Here is a 21,672-nt window from a genome sequence, read left to right as displayed (position 1 = left end):
CAGCAGCACCGCAGACTGCTACAGTAAGCTACTATACTATAGTAGTATGTACAAAGAAGAAAGAAAGAAAAAAAACCACGGGTAGGTGGTATACAATTATGGATGGACTGCTGAGTGCCGACACAGAGGTAGCTACAGCCGTGGACTAACGTACTGTGTCTGCTGCTAATATAGACTGGATGATTGATAATGAGATGAAATCAATATATATATGTATGTATATATAATATCACTAGTACTGCAGCCGGACAGGTAGATAATATATTTATTAGGTAATGATGACTGATGACGGACCTGCTGGACACTGTCAGCTCAGCAGCACCGCAGACTGCTACAGTAAGCTACTATACTCTATAGTAGTATGTACAAAGAAGAAAGAAAAAAAAAAAAACACGGGTAGGTGGTATACAATTATGGATGGACTGCCGAGTGCCGACACAGAGGTAGCTACAGCCGTGGACTAACGTACTGTGTCTGCTGCTAATATAGACTGGATGATTGATAATGAGATGAAATCAATATATATATGTATGTATATATAATATCACTAGTACTGCAGCCGGACAGGTAGATAATATATTTATTAGGTAATGATGACTGATGACGGACCTGCTGGACACTGTCAGCTCAGCAGCACCGCAGACTGCTACAGTAAGCTACTATACTATAGTAGTATGTACAAAGAAGAAAGAAAAAAAAAAAAACCACGGGTAGGTGGTATACAATTATGGATGGACTGCTGAGTGCCGACACAGAGGTAGCTACAGCCGTGGACTAACGTACTGTGTCTGCTGCTAATATAGACTGGATGATTGATAATGAGATGAAATCAATATATATATGTATGTATATATAATATCACTAGTACTGCAGCCGGACAGGTAGATAATATATTTATTAGGTAATGATGACTGATGACGGACCTGCTGGACACTGTCAGCTCAGCAGCACCGCAGACTGCTACAGTAAGCTACTATACTCTATAGTAGTATGTACAAAGAAGAAAGAAAAAAAAAAAACACGGGTAGGTGGTATACAATTATGGATGGACTGCCGAGTGCCGACACAGAGGTAGCTACAGCCGTGGACTAACGTACTGTGTCTGCTGCTAATATAGACTGGATGATTGATAATGAGATGAAATCAATATATATATGTATGTATATATAATATCACTAGTACTGCAGCCGGACAGGTAGATAATATATTTATTAGGTAATGATGACTGATGACGGACCTGCTGGACACTGTCAGCTCAGCAGCACCGCAGACTGCTACAGTAAGCTACTATACTATAGTAGTATGTACAAAGAAGAAAGAAAAAAAAAAACCACGGGTAGGTGGTATACAATTATGGATGGACTGCTGAGTGCCGACACAGAGGTAGCTACAGCCGTGGACTAACATACTGTGTCTGCTGCTAATATAGACTGGATGATTGATAATGAGATGAAATCAATATATATATGTATGTATATATAATATCACTAGTACTGCAGCCGGACAGGTAGATAATATATTTATTAGGTAATGATGACTGATGACGGACCTGCTGGACACTGTCAGCTCAGCAGCACCGCAGACTGCTACAGTAAGCTACTATACTCTATAGTAGTATGTACAAAGAAGAAAGAAAAAAAAAAAACCACGGGTAGGTGGTATACAATTATGGATGGACTGCCGAGTGCCGACACAGAGGTAGCTACAGCCGTGGACTAACGTACTGTGTCTGCTGCTAATATAGAGTCTAGACTGGATGATAAATTATTGATAATGAGATGAAATCAATATAATATCACTAGTACTGCAGCCGGACAGGTACTATATATATTTATTATGTAATGACTGATGACGGACCTGCTGGACACTGTCAGGTCAGCACAGCACCGCAGACTGCTACAGTAAGCTACTATAGTAGTATGTATAAAGAAGAATGAAAAAAAAAAAACCACGGGTAGGTGGTATACAATATTATATATATATATATATATATATATATTATATCCAATTATATATATATATATATATATATATATATATATATATATATATTAAACTGGTGGTGATTGATTATTAAACTGGTGGTCACTTCAGGACAGGTCACGTTGCAACTTGCAACTAGTACTCCGAGGCCTAAGCAGACAATCACAAAATATATTATTATACTGGTGGTCAGTGTGGTCACAACAATGGCAGTGTGGCACTGACTCTGGCAGCAAAAGTGTGCACTGTACGTTATATGTACTCCTGAGTCCTGCTCTCAGACTCTAACTGCTCCCCACTGTCAGTGTCTCCCCCACAAGTCAGATAATACACTTACAGTCACACTATCTAATCTATAAATATCACTTCAGCAAGTAGTATAGTAGTATACAGTAGTACTCCTCCTAATAATGCTCCCCGAAAATACTGTGTCTCTCTCTTCTCTAAACGGAGAGGACGCCAGCCACGTCCTCTCCCTATGACTCTCAATGCACGTGTGAAAATGGCGGCGACGCGCGGCTCCTTATATAGAATCCGAGTCTCGCGATAGAATCCGAGCCTCGCGAGAATCCGACAGCGTGATGATGACGTTCGGGCGCGCTCGGGTTATCCGAGCAAGGCGGGAAGATCCGAGCCTGCTCGGACCCGTGTAAAAAACCTGAAGTTCGGGCGGGTTCGGATTCAGAGGAACCGAACCCGCTCATCTCTAATAGAAAGGGCTTTGAATATTCTCAGTCCCCTAGGAATCTGTTTATTGTGAATGTATTTCTTTAAAGTGACACTGTCCCACCAATGTCTCATTTCATCCTTTAGAAGCTGTTCCAACTTCATGAAGCCTCCCATTATATCCTTGTCTACCACTTCATCTTCAATGCTCTCCTCACATTCATCATTTTGCATATAAATTTCTCTCCTTGACATACGAGTATTAAAACAAGTGAATTCAGCCATATCTGCACCTTAGATTATATATATTATATATATATATATATATATATAGAAACATATATAGAAACATATATAGAAACATAGAATTTGACGGCAGATAAGAACCACTTGGCCCATCTAGTCTGCCCCTTTTTTTTATCCTTTAGGTAATCTCAACCCTTTTTGAACCTTAATTCTTTGTAAGGATATTCATATGCCTATCCCAAGCATGTTTAAATTGCTCTACAGTCTTAGCCTCTACCACCTCTGATGGGAGGCTATTCCACTTATCCACTACCCTTTCTGTGAAGTAATTTTTCCTTAAATTTCCTCTGAACCTGCCTCCCTCCAGTTTCAGTGTATGTCCTCGAGTTCTAATACTTCTCTTCCTTTGAAGAATGTTTCCCTCCTGAACTTTGTTAAAACCTTTGGTATATTTGAAAGTTTCTATCATGTCTCCCCTTTCCCTTCTCTCCTCCATACTATACATGTTAAGATCTTTTAGCCTTTATATATATATTTATTTTTCACCAATTTGGGACCAACGGTCCTATATAATAGCTGCCCAGGTTTAAAAATAAACACCCCAAAACAGAACTCTAAAAAACCACAATTCGGGCACTGTGTGTCTCTAAATTATATATAAATTCAATTAGTTCTTTATACTGTGAGCCGCAAAAAAACAGTCCAGCTGTGTCTGTATACACAAAGCTAATTTAATTAGTGAGGATGAAGAGCCACAGCTCTCCACCTCAAAAATTAGAACAAACAAAAAAACAAAAGATGACTGTTTTGCGCTATACTATTAGATGGTGCATATATGAATGAAGACACCTGTATAATGCCTGATTATTTATTCAATAAAAAATAAAATTAAAATTAAAAATTATGTAACACTCTGCTTTTACTATATAGAATTCATGTATACATATCATCCAATACTTTTCCTAATTGCAACAACAATTAAAAATACCTGGAATATATTACCATATATAGTATGAATACTTATGCACACTCTAGATAATACCTATTATTAAGTATAAATCTTCCATAAAAAAATGTAATTTAACTTTAAAGTGCTGTCCATAAGTATATTTTAGAAACAAGTACGTTTAAAGTTGCTGTCCCAAATTGCGGTTGCCGCTCATATGCTGTGTGCACACAGCTTATTGTTCCATAGTATGTAAATTGCTTATACGTGGTATGAAGACTTTTAGACACCCTTATACTTTTCAATTGTAAGATGCAGTCTCTTGTATAGGCATACAATGGAATTATATGTGCTGTCCCCCGTTATGTGCACATGCTCCTTATAACCCTCTGCCCGCAATGTGCTTGCTGCTTAGATGCCGTGTATGGCAGCTTACCACTACAGCCCGACTGCTGTTTGCGGGATCTTGCGCTGTGCTCAGTGGTATGTGGTGCTGTCTCTCACCCGTCTACGTCCGCTCAGCAGAGCACGGGAAGCTGGAGCCGCTTGTATGCGGACGGCTATGCAGATCTGACTCTCCCCGTCAGGTGGTTGGCCGCGCCCTCATTACAGGAGACCCAGCCGGCGGTTTCTGAGTTAAGGAGTCACGTTTGGCCGTCCTTGGTTCCCAGCTTATGGACCAGATCACCATAATTTTTTGGAATTGTAGAATGATCAGCAAATTCTCCCTCTAACGCGTTTCGCACCTGGGTGCTTCCTCAAAGAGTAATATGCTTTGTATTTAGATTACTTTATATACCTGATCATCCTAATTGATTGCCCTTTTCCATTCGTCCAAGTATATGCACAGGTGTAATATATAATATTATTACATAATTTTTATTTTTTATTTTATTTTTGATTGAATAAATAATCAGATGGTTATACATTATACAGGTGTCTTCATTCATATATGCACCATCTAATAGTATAGCGCAAAACAGTAATCTTTTGGTTTTTTGTTTGTTCTAATTTTTGAGGTGGAGAGCTGTGGCTCTTCATCCCCACTAATTAAATTAGCTGTTTGTATACAGACACAGCTGGACTGTTTTTTTGCAGCTCACAGTATAAAGAACTAATTGAATTTAAATATAGTTTAGAGACACACAGCGCCCGAATTGTGTTTTTTGGGAGTTTTATAGTAATAATACTGTATGCTGTATAGTAATAATACTTTATGCTGTTTTGTAATAATACCTTATGCTGTATGGTAATAATACTTTATGCAGTATGATAAATACTTTATGTTGTATAGTAATAATACTTCATGCTGTACAGTATAACACTTTATGCAGTACAGTGATAATACGTTATGCTGTATAGTAATAATACTTTATGCAGTATGGTAATAATACTTTATTCAGGATGGTAATAATACTTTATGCAGTATAGTAATAATACTTCATGCTGTACAGTATAACACTTTATGCAGTACAGTGATAATACGTTATGCTGTATAGTAATAATACTTTATGCAGTATGGTAATAATACTTTATTCAGGATGGTAATAATACTTTATGCAGTATAGTAATAATACTTTATGCAAGATGGTAATAATACTTTATGCAATATGGTAATAATACTTAATGCAGTATAATAGTAATACTTTATGCAGGATGGTAATAATACTTTATACAGGATGGTAGTAATACTTTATGCAGTATGGTAATAATACTGTATGATGTATAGTAATAATACTTTATGCTGTATAATAATAATACTGTATGATGTATAGTAATAATACTGCATGCTGTATAGTAATGCTGTATAGTAATAATACCGTATGATGTATAGTAATAGTACTGTATGCTGTATAGTAATAATACTGTATGCTGTATAGTAATAATACTTTATGCTATATAGTAATAATACTGTATGCTGTATAGTTATAATAGTGTATGATGTATTGTAATAATAGTTTATGCTGTATAGTAATAATACTGTATGATATATAGTAATAAAACTTTATGCTGTATAGTAATAATACTGTATGATGTATAGTAATACTGCATGCTGTATAGTAATAATACTGTATGCTGTATAGTTATAAATACTGTATGCTGTATAGTAATACTACTGTATGCTGTATAGTTATAATACTATATGCTGTATAGTAATAATACTGTATGCTGTATAGTAATAATACTTCATGCTGTATAGTTATAATACTGTATGCTGTATAGTAATAATACTGTATGCTGTATAGTAATAATACTTTATGCTGTATAGTAATACTGTATGCTGTATAGTAATAATACTGTATGCTGTATAGTAATACTGCATGCTGTATAGTAATAATATTGTATGCTGTGTATAGTAATAATACTTTATGCTATATAGTAATAATACTGTATGATGTATAGTAATAATACTGTATGATGAATAGTAATAATACTGTTTGATGTATAGTAATAATACTGTTTGATGTATAGTAATAATACTGTATGCTGTATAGTAATAATACTTTATGTTGTATAGTAAAAATACTTTATGCTGTATAGTAATAATACTTTATGCTATATAGTAATAATACTGTTTGATGTATAGTAATAATACTGTATGCTGTATAGTAATAATACTGTATGATGTATTGTAATAATACTTTATGCTGTATAGTAATAATACTGTATGCTGTATAGTAATAATATTGTATGATGTATTACAGATTGCTGCCTGTGCAGGAGAACTTCTTACTTAAATTTCAGGTATGGATGAAGTGTGACGTCTGCATCTTTGATTATTACTCATGTAAATAAGAATAAGGTTATTAGTATTTCCAGCTTCAAACATGTTGTGGTATTTGTGGTCCGTGATCAGATGTATGCTCGTCCTGTAAGTGTATGGAATGGGCGACTGTAGTCAGAGACTGATGACCAGGACTGGTCCATAGGAGTACAGGGGAAGTCCCTGGTGGGCCTAAGTGCCCGTGGGCTCCATTCCCTCCTATAATGCCCAGCTGTACCCTTACATTATTCATTGTTACTCTGTACGAGGGTCACTTACCCGGTAGAGCAGGAACATGGATGAACATGGCTGCATGCTGTTTCTATAGAAACTACACCAAGATCTGCCCTCCTGTCAATCAAATTCAGTGGTTGTGTTAACATATACAGTACTGTGCAAAAGTTTTAGGCAGGAAAAAATGCGGAAAAGTAAGAATGCTGTCAGAAATAGAGGTGTTAAAGGTTTATTTTGATCAATTAACAAAATGCAAAGTGAATAGAAGAGGAATCTAAATCAAATCAATATTTGGTGTGAACGCCCTTTCCCTTCACACTAGCATCAATTCTTCTAGGTACACTTGCACAAAGTCAGGAATTGTATAGGATAGTCAGGTGTATGATTAATGAATCATACCAAACAGGTGATAATGATCCTCATTGTCATATGTAGGTTGAAACACAGTCATTAACTGAAACAGAAACAGTTGTGTAGGAGGCTTAAAACTGGGTGAGGAACAGCCAAACTCTGCTACAAATGTGAGGTTGTGGAAGACCGTTCCAAGGGGGTCATTCCGAGTTGATCGCTAGCTGCCGTTGTCCGCTGCGTAGCGATCAGTGAAAAAAAACGGCTAATCTGCGTCTGCGTATGCTCCGCAATGCGCACGCGCGTCGTACGGGTACAAAGTCCATTGTGGTTTTGCACTGGTTCTAGCGACGATTCCAATCACACAGCCGGCCGCAAGGAGATTGACATGAAGTGGGCGTTTCTGGGTGTCAACTGATCGTTTTCAGGGAGTGCTTAGAAAAACGCAGGCGTGGCAGAAAAAGCGCAGGCGTGGCTGGGCGGGTGTGTGACGTCAAAAGCTGTCCCTCCGTCGTTAGAATCAACGCACACGAAGAGTAACTACAGGGCTACTCTTGTTTTGCACAAAACGATTTTGCACAAAACAAGCGTTCGCACTTCTGCAAAGCGAAAATACACTCCCCAGTGGGCGGCGACAATGCGTTTGCACGGCTGCTAAAAACTGCTAGCGATCGATCAACTCGGAATGCCCCCCCCCCCCCCATGTCACAGGTCTTACACCATGGCAAGAAGGAGCACAGCAACAAGACACAAGGTAGTTATACTACATCAGCAAGGTCTCTCCCAGAGTCCCAGGCAAAGGTTTCAAAGCAGACCGGGGTCTCAAGATGTGATGTTCAAGCTCTGTTGAAGAAACACAAAGAAATGGGCAAAGTTGAGGACCGTAGACGCAGTGGTCGGCCAAGGAAACTTAGTCCATCAGATGAAAGACACATCATGGTTTCTTCATTTTGAAATCGGAAGATGTCCAGCAGTGCCACCAGCTAAGAACTGGCAGAAACCAGTGGCCCATCTACTGTTCAGAGAAGTCTGTCCAGAAGTGGTCTTCATGGAAGGATTGCGGCCAAAAAGCCAAGTGACTCAACTATACATGAAAAAACAGGGACTGGGGAGCAGAAACATGGCAGCCGGTGCTCTGGACGGAGGAGTCACAATGTGAAATATTTGGATGTAAGAGAAGGCAGTGTGTTCCCCGCAGGACTGGAGAGCGGTACAGTACTGAGTGTCTGCAGGCAGCAGTGATGCAGGGTGGAGGTTCCTTACAGGTTTGAGGCTGCATTTCAGCAGATGGAGCTGGGGATTTGGTCAGGATTAATGGTGTCCCCAATGCTGAGAAATACAGGCAGGTACTTATCCATCATGCAGTACCATCAGGGAGGCGTCTGATTGGCTCCTAATTTAATCAGCAGCAGGACAATGACCCCAAACATACAACCAATGTCATTAAGAACTATCTTCAGTGTAAAGTAGAAAAGGAGTCCTGGAAGTGATGATTTGGCCCCCACAGAGCCCTGATCTCAACATCATGGTCTGTCTGGGATTACATGAAGAGGCAGGAGGATCTGAGCAGCCTACATCCACAGAAGATCTGTGGTTAGTTCTCCAAGATGTTTGCAACAACGTCCCTGCCGAGTTCCTTCAAAAACTATGTGCAAGTGTACCTAGAAGAATTGATGCTGTTGTGAAGGCAAAGGTCAGTCACACCAAATACTGATATGATTCACATTTCTCTTCTGTTCATTCACCTTGTATTTTGTTAATTTATAAAAAGAAACTAATAATAACACTTCTGTTTCTGTTTCTGACAGCATTCTCACTGTGCAGCATTGTGCCCACACCTGCCTGAATCTTTTGCACAGTGCTGTATATATGGGCCCAGGCACTGTAATATCCATGTTGTCTGCAGGTTATGTACTCTCTAATGGTTGGCCATGTATCTTAAGCATGAGTTTCTACTACAGCATTCCACCGATGGGCCCTTCATGTGCCAGTCTGACGTGACTATTGTCCATCATCAGTCCATCCTATGACCGCAGCACAGCAACGCAATGTCTGACCGCAGCACAGCAAAGCAATGTCTGGCCCCTGACCGCAGCACAGTGACGCAATGTCCGCCCCCTGACCGCCGCACAGCAACGCAATGTCCGCACCCTGACCGCAGCACAAGGACGCAATGTCTGGCCCCTGACCGCAGCACAGTGACGCAATGTCCGCCCCCTGACCGCAGCACAAGGACGCAATGTCTGGCCCCTGACCGCAGCACAGCAACGCAATGTCTTCCCCCTGACCGCCGCACAACAACGCAATGTCCGCACCCTGACTGCAGCACAAGGACGCAATGTCTGCCCTCTGACCGCAGCACAGCGACGCAATGTCTGCCCCCTGACCGCAGCACAGTGACGCAATGTCCGCCCCCTGACCGCCGCACAGCGACGCAATGTCCACCCCCTGACTGCAACACAGTGACGCAATGTCTGCCCCTGACCGCAGCACAGCGACGCAATGTCCACCCCCTGACCGCAACACAAGGACGCAATGTCCGCCCCCTGACCGCAGCACAGCGACGCAATGCCCGCCCACTGACCGCAGCACAAGGACGCAATGTCCGCCCCCTGACTGCAGCACAGAGACGCATTGTCTGCCCCCTGACCGCTGCATAGCGGCACAATGTCTGCCCCCTGACCGCAGCACAGCGACACAATGTCCACCCGCTGACCGCTGCACAGTGACGCATTGTCCGCCCCCTGACCGCTGCACAGCGACACAATGTCTGCCCTCTGACCGCTGCACAGCAACACAATGCCCGCCCCCTGACCGCTGCACAGTGACACATTGTCTGCCCCCTGACCACTGTACAGTGACGCAACGTCTGCCCCCCTGATCACTGCACAGTGACGCAATGTCCGCCCCCTGACCGCTGCACAGCGACAGTGTCTGCCCCCTGACCGTAGCACAACAACACAATGTCTGCCCCCTGACCGCTGCACAGCGACACAGTGTCTGCCCCCTGACCGTAACACAACGCAATGTCTGCCCCCTGACCACTGCACAGCGACGCAATGTCTGCCCCCTGACCTCTGCACAGTGACGCAATGTTACATAACTGTCCCTATATAACTGTAGCACATTATTCTGTTACAGTGTCACTACTCCCAGTTCCTTATCATGTGCTTGTTTTCTGTACATTCCACTAAAAACATGGCAGCTAGCATCTGATTGGCTGATGTATGTCCTCTATAGTAGGAGAATAGGTGTCAGTGATACGGATTGTAGTATGAATGACTGTTCCACTATTCTTCCTATACTCAATGACAGTGGGACAGACAATGTGTTGTTTCTCTCTGGAAGACGTCTGTGACAAACACGTATAGACTTCATGTAGGAAAGAACACGTAATGTTATTACAGGCAATAATTTGCCGGTCTCTTACAGGGGATGAAGCTGAGCTGTGACGAGTTCAATGCGATATTCAACTTCTATGACAAGGTAACATAGCGCCAGGTGTATTGTTATACAGAACCAATATATGACATAGAGCCAGGTGTATCGTTATACAGAATCAATATACGACATAGAGCCAGGTGTATTGTTATACAGAACCAATATACGACATAGAGCCAGGTGTATCGTTATACAGAATCAATATACGACATAGAGCCAGGTGTATCGTTATACAGAACCAATATACAACATAGAGCCAGGTGTATCGTTATACAGAACCAATATAATTCATAGAGCCAGGTGTATCCTTATACAGAATCAATATACGACATAGAGCCAGGTGTATACTTATACAGAATCAATATACGACATAGAGCCAGGTGTATCCTTATACAGAACCAATATACGACATAGAGCCAGGTGTATCATTATACAGAACCAATATAAGACAGAGAGCCAGGTGTAGGGTTATACAGAACCAATATACGACATAGAGCCAGGTGTAGGGTTATACAGAACCAATATACGACATAGAGCCAGGTGTATCGTTATACAGAACCAATATACGACATAAAGCTAGGTGTATCGTTATACAGAACCAATATACGACATAGAGCCAGGTGTATCATTATACAGAACCAATATAAGACATAGAGCCAGGTGTATCGTTATACAGAATCAATATACGACATAGAGCCAGGTGTATTGTTATACAGAATCAATATACGACATAGAGCCAGGTGTATCGTTATACAGAACCAATATACAACACAGAGCCAGGTGTATCGTTATACAGAATCAATATACGACATAGAGCCAGGTGTATCGTTATACAGAACCAATATACGACATAGAGCCAGGTGTATCGTTATACAGAACCAATATATGACATAGAGCCAGGTGTATCATTATACAGAATCAATATATGACATAGAGCCAGGTGTATCGTTATACAGAACCAATATACAACACAGAGCCAGGTGTATCGTTATACAGAATCAATATACGACATAGAGCCAGGTGTATCGTTATACAGAACCAATATACAACACAGAGCCAGGTGTATCGTTATACAGAATCAATATACGACATAGAGCCAGGTGTATCGTTATACAGAACCAATATACGACATAGAGCCAGGTGTATCGTTATACAGAACCAATATATGACATAGAGCCAGGTGTATCGTTATACAGAACCAATATATGACATAGAGCCAGGTGTATCATTATACAGAATCAATATACGACATAGAGCCAGGTGTAGGGTTATACAGAACCAATATATGACATAGAGCCAGGTGTATCGTTATACAGAATCAATATACGACATAGAGCCAGGTGTATCGTTATACAGAACCAATATACAACACAGAGCCAGGTGTATCGTTATACAGAATCAATATACGACATAGAGCCAGGTGTATCGTTATACAGAACCAATATACGACATAGAGCCAGGTGTATCGTTATACAGAACCAATATATGACATAGAGCCAGGTGTATCATTATACAGAACCAATATAAGTCATAGAGCCAGGTGTATCGTTATACAGAACCAATATACGACATAGAGCCAGGTGTATCCTTATACAGAACCAATATACATCATAGAGCCAGGTGTATCGTTATACAGAATCAATATACGACATAGAGCCAGGTGTAGGGTTATACAGAACCAATATACGACATAGAGCCAGGTGTATCGTTATACAGAACCAATATACGACATAGAGCCAGGTGTATCGTTATACAGAATCAATATACATCATAGAGCCAGGTGTATCCTTATACAGAACAAATATACGACATAGAGCCAGGTGTATCGTTATACAGAACCAATATACATCATAGAGCCAGGTGTATCGTTATACAGAATCAATATACGACATAGAGCCAGGTGTATTGTTATACAGAACCAATATATGACATAGAGCCAGTTGTATCCTTATACAGAATCAATATATGACATAGAGCCAGGTGTATCGTTATACAGAATCAATATACAACATAGAGCCAGGTATATCGTTATACAGAACCAATATACGACATAGAGCCAGGTGTAGGGTTATACAGAACCAATATATGACATAGAGCCAGGTGTATCGTTATACAGAACCAATATACGACATAGAGCCAGGTATATCGTTATACAGAACCAATATATGACATAGAGCCAGGTGTATCGTTATACAGAATCAATATACATCATAGAGCCAGGTGTATAGTTATACAGAATCAATATACGACATAGAGCCAGGTGTATCGTTATACAGAATCAATATATGACATAGAGCCAGGTGTTTCGTTATACAGAATCAATACATGACATAGAGCCAGGTGTATCGTTATACAGAATCAATATACAACATAGAGCCAGGTATATCGTTATACAGAATCAATATACAACATAGAGCCAGGTGTATCGTTATACAGAATCAATATACGACATAGAGCCAGGTGTATCGTTATACAGAATCAATATATGACATAGAGCCAGGTGTATCGTTATACAGAATCAATATACAACATAGAGCCAGGTATATCGTTATACAGACCCAATATACGACATAGAGCCAGGTGTAGGGTTATACAGAACCAATATATGACATAGAGCCATGTGTATCGTTATACAGAACCAATATACGACATAGAGCCAGGTATATCGTTATACAGAACCAATATACGACATAGAGCCAGGTGTATCGTTATACAGAATCAATATACATCATAGAGCCAGGTGTATCGTTACACAGAATCAATATACGACATAGAGCCAAGTGTATCGTTATACAGAATCAATATACGACATAGAGCCAGGTGTATTGTTATATAGAATCAATATACAACATAGAGCCAGGTATATCGTTATACAGAACCAATATACGACATAGAGCCAGGTGTAGGGTTATACAGAACCAATATATGACATAGAGCCAGGTGTATCGTTATACAGATTCAATATACGACATAGAGCCAGGTGTATCGTTATACAGAATCAATATATGACATAGAGCCAGGTGTATCGTTATACAGAATCAATATACGACATAGAGCCAGGTATATCGTTATACAGAATCAATATACAACATAGAGCCAGGTGTATCGTTATACAGAATCAATATACGACATAGAGCCAGGTGTATCGTTATACAGAATCAATATATGACATAGAGCCAGGTGTATCGTTATACAGAATCAATATACGACATAGAGCCAGGTGTAGGGTTATACAGAACCAATATATGACATAGAGCCATGTGTATCGTTATACAGAACCAATATACGACATAGAGCCAGGTATATCGTTATACAGAACCAATATACGACATAGAGCCAGGTGTATCGTTATACAGAATCAATATACATCATAGAGCCAGGTGTATCGTTACACAGAATCAATATACGACATAGAGCCAAGTGTATCGTTATACAGAATCAATATACGACATAGAGCCAGGTGTATCGTTATACAGAATCAATATACAACATAGAGCCAGGTATATCGTTATACAGAACCAATATACGACATAGAGCCAGGTGTAGGGTTATACAGAACCAATATATGACATAGAGCCAGGTGTATCGTTATACAGAACCAATGTACGACATAGAGCCAGGTGTATCGTTATACAGAATCAATATACGACATAGAGCCAGGTGTATCGTTATACAGAATCAATATACGACATAGAGCCAGGTGTATCGTTATACAGAATCAATATATGACATAGAGCCAGGTGTATCGTTATACAGAATCAATATACAACATAGAGCCAGGTATTTCGTTATACAGAACCAATATACGACATAGAGCCAGGTGTAGGGTTATACAGAACCAATATATGACATAGAGCCAGGTGTATCGTTATACAGAACCAATATACGACATAGAGCCAGGTGTATCATTATACAGAACCAATATATGACATAGAGCCAGGTGTATCGTGATACAGAATCAATATACGACATAGAGCCAGGTGTATCGTTATACAGAATCAATATATGACATAGAGCCATGTGTATCGTTATACAGAACCAATATACAACATAGAGCCAGGTATATCGTTATACAGAACCAATATATGACATAGAGCCAGGTGTATCGTTATACAGAATCAATATACGACATAGAGCCAGGTGTATCTTTATACAGAACCAATATACGACATAGAGCCAGGTATATCGTTATACAGAACCAATATAAGTCATAGAGCCAGGTGTATCATTATACAGAACCAATATACGACATAAAGCCAGGTGTATACTTATACAGAACCAATATACGACATAGAGCCAGGTGTATCGTTATACAGAATCAATATACGACATAGAGCTAGGTGTGTCGTTATACAGAATCAATATATGACATAGAGCCAGGTGTATCGTTATACAGAACCAATATACGACATAGAGCCAGGTGTATCCTTATACAGAACCAAAATACGACATAGAGCCAGGTGTATCCTTATACAGAGCCAATATACGACATAGAGCCAGGTGTATCCTTATACAGAACCAATATACGACATAGAGCCAGGTGTAAGGTTATACAGAACCAATATACAACATAGAGCCAGGTGTATCGTTATACAGAATCAATATACGACATAGAGCCAGGTGTATCCTTATACAGAATCAATATACGACATAGAGCCAGGTGTATCGTTATACAGAATCAATATACGACATAGAGCCAGGTGTATCGTTATACAGAATCAATATACGACATAGAGCCAGGTGTATCGTTATACAGAACCAATATACAACATAGAGCCAGGTGTATCGTTATACAGAATCAATATACGACATTGAGCCAGGTATATCGTTATACAGAACCAATATACGACATAGAGCCAGGTGTAGGGTTATACAGAATCAATATATGACATAGAGCCAGGTGTATCGTTATACAGAATCAATATACGACATAGAGCTAGGTGTATCATTATACAGAACCAATATACGACATAGAGCCAGGTGTATCGTTATACAGAACCAATATAAGTCATAGAGCCAGGTGTATTGTTATACAGAACCAATATACGACATAGAGCCAGGTGTATCGTTATACAGAACCAATATACAACATAGAGCCAGGTGTATCGTTATACAGAATCAATATATGACATAAAGCCAGGTGTATCGTTATACAGTACCAATATACAACATAGAGCCAGGTGTATCGTTATACAGAATCAATATACGACACAGAGCCAGGTGTATCGTTATACAGAACCAATATAAGTCATAGAGCCAGGTGTATCGTTATACAGAATCAATATACGACATAGAGCCAGGTGTATCGTTATACAGAATCAATATACGACATAGAGCCAGGTGTATCGTTATACAGAACCAATATACGACATAGAGCCAGGTGTATCATTATACAGAACCAATATACAACATAGAGCAAGGTGTATAGTTATAAAGAACCAATAAACGACATAGAGCCAGGTGTATCATTATACAGAACCAATATACGACATAGAGCCAGGTGTATCATTATACAGAACCAATATACGACATAGAGCCAGGTGTATCATTATACAGAACCAATATACGACATAGAGCCAGGTGTATCGTTATACAGAACCAATATAAGACACAGAGCCAGGTGTATCGTTATACAGAACCAATATATGACATAGAGCCAGGTGTATCATTATACAGAACCAATATAAGTCATAGAGCCAGGTGTATCATTATACAGAACCAATATACAACATATAGCCAGGTGTATTGTTATACATAACCAATATACAACATAGAGCAAGGTGAATACTTATACAGAACCAATATACAACATAGAGCCAGGTGTATCCTTATACAGAACCAATATACGACATAGAGCCAGGTGTATCATTATACAGAACCAATATATGACATAGAGCCAGGTGTATCATTATACAGAACCAATATACGACATAGAGCCAGGTGTATCGTTATACAGAACCAATATAAGTCATAGAGCCAGGTGTATCATTATACAGAACCAATATACGACATAGAGCCAGGTGTATCGTTATACAGAACCAATATAAGTCATAGAGCCAGGTGTATCGTTATACAGAACCAATATAAGTCATAGAGCCAGATGTATCATTATACAGAACCAATATAAGACATAGAGCCAGGTGTAGGGTTATACAGAATCAATATACGACATAGAGCCAGGTGTATCCTTATACAGAACCAATATACAACATAGAGCCAGGTGTATCATTATACAGAACCAATATACGACATAGAGCCAGGTGTATACTTATACAGAACCAATATAAGACATAGAGCCAGGTTTATCGTTATACAGAACCAATATACGACATAGAGCCAGGTGTATCCTTATACAGAACCAATATACGACATAGGGACAGGTGTATCCTTATACAGAACCAATATACGACATAGAGCCAGGTGTATCGTTATACAGAACCAATATACGACATAGAGCCAGGTGTATCGTTATACAGAACCAATATAAGTCATAGAGACAGGTGTATCATTATACAGAACCAATATACAACATAGAGCCAGGTGTATAGTTATAAAGAACCAATATACGATATAGAGCCAGGTGTATCATTATACAGAACCAATATACGACATAGAGCCAGGTGTATCATTATACAGAACCATTATACGACATAGAGCCAGGCGTATCCTTATACAGAACCAATATACGACATAGAGCCAGGTGTATCGTTATACAGAACCAATATACAACATAGAGCCAGGTGTATCGTTATACAGAATCAATATACGACATTGAGCCAGGTATATCGTTATACAGAACCAATATACGACATAGAGCCAGGTGTAGGGTTATACAGAATCAATATATGACATAGAGCCAGGTGTATCGTTATACAGAATCAATATACGACATAGAGCTAGGTGTATCATTATACAGAACCAATATACGACATAGAGCCAGGTGTATCGTTATACAGAACCAATATAAGTCATAGAGCCAGGTGTATTGTTATACAGAACCAATATACGACATAGAGCCAGGTGTATCGTTATACAGAACCAATATACAACATAGAGCCAGGTGTATCGTTATACAGAATCAATATATGACATAAAGCCAGGTGTATCGTTATACAGAACCAATATACAACATAGAGCCAGGTGTATCGTTATACAGAATCAATATACGACACAGAGCCAGGTGTATCGTTATACAGAACCAATATAAGTCATAGAGCCAGGTGTATCGTTATACAGAATCAATATACGACATAGAGCCAGGTGTATCGTTATACAGAATCAATATACGACATAGAGCCAGGTGTATCGTTATACAGAACCAATATACGACATAGAGCCAGGTGTATCATTATACAGAACCAATATACAACATAGAGCAAGGTGTATAGTTATAAAGAACCAATAAACGACATAGAGCCAGGTGTATCATTATACAGAACCAATATACGACATAGAGCCAGGTGTATCATTATACAGAACCTATATACGACATAGAGCCAGGTGTATCATTATACAGAACCAATATACGACATAGAGCCAGGTGTATCGTTATACAGAACCAATATAAGACACAGAGCCAGGTGTATCGTTATACAGAACCAATATGTGACATAGAGCCAGGTGTATCATTATACAGAACCAATATAAGTCATAGAGCCAGGTGTATCATTATACAGAACCAATATACAACATATAGCCAGGTGTATCGTTATACATAACCAATATACAACATAGAGCAAGGTGAATACTTATACAGAACCAATATACAACATAGAGCCAGGTGTATCCTTATACAGAACCAATATACGACATAGAGCCAGGTGTATCATTATACAGAACCAATATACGACATAGAGCCAGGTGTATCATTATACAGAACCAATATACGACATAGAGCCAGGTGTATCGTTATACAGAACCAATATAAGTCATAGAGCCAGGTGTATCATTATACAGAACCAATATACGACATAGAGCCAGGTGTATCGTTATACAGAACCAATATAAGTCATAGAGCCAGGTGTATCGTTATACAGAACCAATATAAGTCATAGAGCCAGATGTATCATTATACAGAACCAATATAAGACATAGAGCCAGGTGTAGGGTTATACAGAATCAATATACGACATAGAGCCAGGTGTATCCTTATACAGAACCAATATACAACATAGAGCCAGGTGTATCATTATACAGAACCAATATACGACATAGAGCCAGGTGTATACTTATACAGAACCAATATAAGACATAGAGCCAGGTGTATCGTTATACAGAACCAATATACGACATAGAGCCAGGTGTATCCTTATACAGAACCAATATACGACATAGAGACAGGTGTATCCTTATACAGAACCAATATACGACATAGAGCCAGGTGTATCGTTATACAGAACCAATATACGACATAGAGCCAGGTGTATCGTTATACAGAACCAATATAAGTCATAGAGACAGGTGTATCATTATACAGAACCAATATACAACATAGAGCCAGGTGTATAGTTATAAAGAACCAATATACGATATAGAGCCAGGTGTATCATTATACAGAACCAATATACGACATAGAGCCAGGTGTATCATTATACAGAACCATTATACGACATAGAGCCAGGCGTATCCTTATACAGAGCCAATATACGACATAGAGCCAGGTGTATCGTTATACAGAACCAATATACAACATAGAGCCAGGTGTATCCTTATACAGAACCAATATACGACATAGAGCCAGGTGTATCCTTATACAGAACCAATATACAACATAGAGCAAGGTGTATACTTATACAGAATCAATATACGACATAGAGCCAGGTGTATCATTATACACAACCAATATACAACATAGAGCTAGGTGTATCGTTATACAGAACCAATATACAACATAGAGCCAGGTGTATAGTTATAAAGAACCAATATACATCATAGAGTCAGGTGTATAGTTATACAGAACCAATATACGTCATAGAGCCAGGTGTATCATTATACAGAAACAATATAAGACAGAACAGGTATATGATATGGAGGAACGTGTATTATTATACAGAACAGGTGTAAGATACGGAGGCAGGTGTATCATTACACAGAACAGGTGTAAGATATGGAGGCAGGTGTATTATTACAGAGAAAAGGTGTAAGATACGGAGGCAGGTGTATCATTATAGAGAACAGGTGTAAGATACGGAGGCAGTTGTATCATTATACAGGTGTAAGATACGGAGGCAGGTGTATTATTACACAGAACAGGTGTAAAATACGAAGGTAGGTGTATCATACAGAACAGGTGTAAGATACGGAGGCAGGTGTATCATTATACAGAACAGGTGTAAGATACGGAGGCAGGTGTATCATTACACAGAACAGGTGTAAGATACGAAGGCAGGTATATTATTACACAGAACAGGTGTAAAATACAGAGGCAGGTGTATCATTATACAGAACAGGTGTAAGATATGGAGGCAGGTGTATCATTATAGAGAAAAGGTGTAAAATACGGAGGCAGGTGTATCATTATAGAGAAAAGGTGTAAGATACGTAAGCAGTTGTATCATTATACAGGTGTAAGATACGGAGGTAGGTGTATTATTACACAGAATAGGTGTAAGATACGGAGGAAGGTGTATCATTATACAGAACAGGTGTAAGATATGGAGGCAGGTGTATCATTATACAGAACAGGTGTAAGATACGGAGGCAGGTGTATCATTACACAGAACAGGTGTAAGATACGGAGGCAGGTGTATCATTACACAGAACAGGTGTAAGATACGGAGGCAGGTATATCATTACACAGAACAGGTGTAAGATACGGAGGCAGGTGTATCATTATACAGTAGAGGTGTAGATACAGAGGCAGGTGTATCATTATAGAGAACAGGTGTAAGATACGGAGGCAGGTGTATCATTATAGAGAACAGGTGTAAGATATGGAGGCAGGTGTATCATTATACAGAACAGGTGTAAGATACAGAGGCAGGTGTATCATTATACAGAACAGGTGTAAAATACGGAGGCAGGTGTATCATTATACAGAACAGATATATGATATGGAGGCAGGTATAGCATTATACAGAACAGATATATGATATGGAGGCAGGTGTATCATTATACAGAACAGGTGTAAGATATGGAGGCAGGTGTATCATTATACAGAACAGATATATGATATGGAGGCAGGTGTATCATTATACAGAACAGATATATGATATGGAGGCAGGTGTATCATTATACAGAACAGGTGTAAGATATGGAGGCAGGTGTATCATTATACAGGTGTAAGATACGGAGGCAGGTTTATCATTATACAGAACAGGTGTAAGCTATGGAGGCAGGTGTATCATTATACAGAACAGATATATGATATGGAGGCAGGTGTATCATTATACAGAACAGGTGTAAGATATGGAGGCAGGTGTATCATTATAGAGAACACGTGTAAGATATGGAGGCAGGTGTATCATTATAGAGAACAGGTGTAAGACATACTTGCCTACCTGACCCTCTACATGAGGGAGAAAATGCTCTGTTCCTGGACTTTCCTGGTAATGTATGATTGCCATCACCTGTGGTGAGCTAGTTAATTGATAAGAAAGGTGTTTCACCACATGTGATGGCAATCATACTTTACCAGAAAAGTCCAGGAACAGAGCATTTTCTCCCTCATGGAGAGGGTCAGGTAGGCAAGTATGGTGTAAGATACGGAGGTAAGTGTATCATTATACAGAACAGGTGTAAGATATGGAAGCAGGTGTATCATTATAGAGAACAGGTGTAAGATACGGAGGCAGGTGTATCATTATAGAGAACAGGTGTAAGATACGGAGGCAGGTGTATCATTATAGAGAACAAGTGTAAGATATGGAGGCAGGTGTATTATTACACAGAATAGGTGCAAGATACGGAGGCAGGTGTATCATTATACAGAACAGGTGTAAGATATGGAGGCAGGTGTATCATTATAGAGAACAGGTGTAAGATACGGAGGCAGGTGTATCATTATAGAGAACAGGTGTAAGATACGGAGGCAGGTGTATAATTA

The 21,672-nt window shown here is 39.4% G+C and overlaps 1 protein-coding gene across 1 annotated transcript in view; it reads left to right on the top strand.

Annotated features, from left to right (window-relative positions):
* Positions 1–21,672, top strand: part of CALB2 (calbindin 2) — a 145,460-nt gene that overhangs the window by 74,627 nt on the left and 49,161 nt on the right. The window contains exons 8-9 of the mRNA XM_063945856.1: positions 6,547–6,586; positions 10,620–10,673. Coding sequence (XP_063801926.1) covers positions 6,547–6,586; positions 10,620–10,673 — 94 coding nt within the window. The remainder of the gene's footprint in view (positions 1–6,546; positions 6,587–10,619; positions 10,674–21,672) is intronic.

This window comes from Pseudophryne corroboree, chromosome 11 (genome assembly GCF_028390025.1).
Source record: "Pseudophryne corroboree isolate aPseCor3 chromosome 11, aPseCor3.hap2, whole genome shotgun sequence".
NCBI classification, from domain to species: Eukaryota; Metazoa; Chordata; class Amphibia; order Anura; family Myobatrachidae; genus Pseudophryne; species Pseudophryne corroboree.
This window is presented reverse-complemented; position numbering and strand designations above follow the sequence as displayed.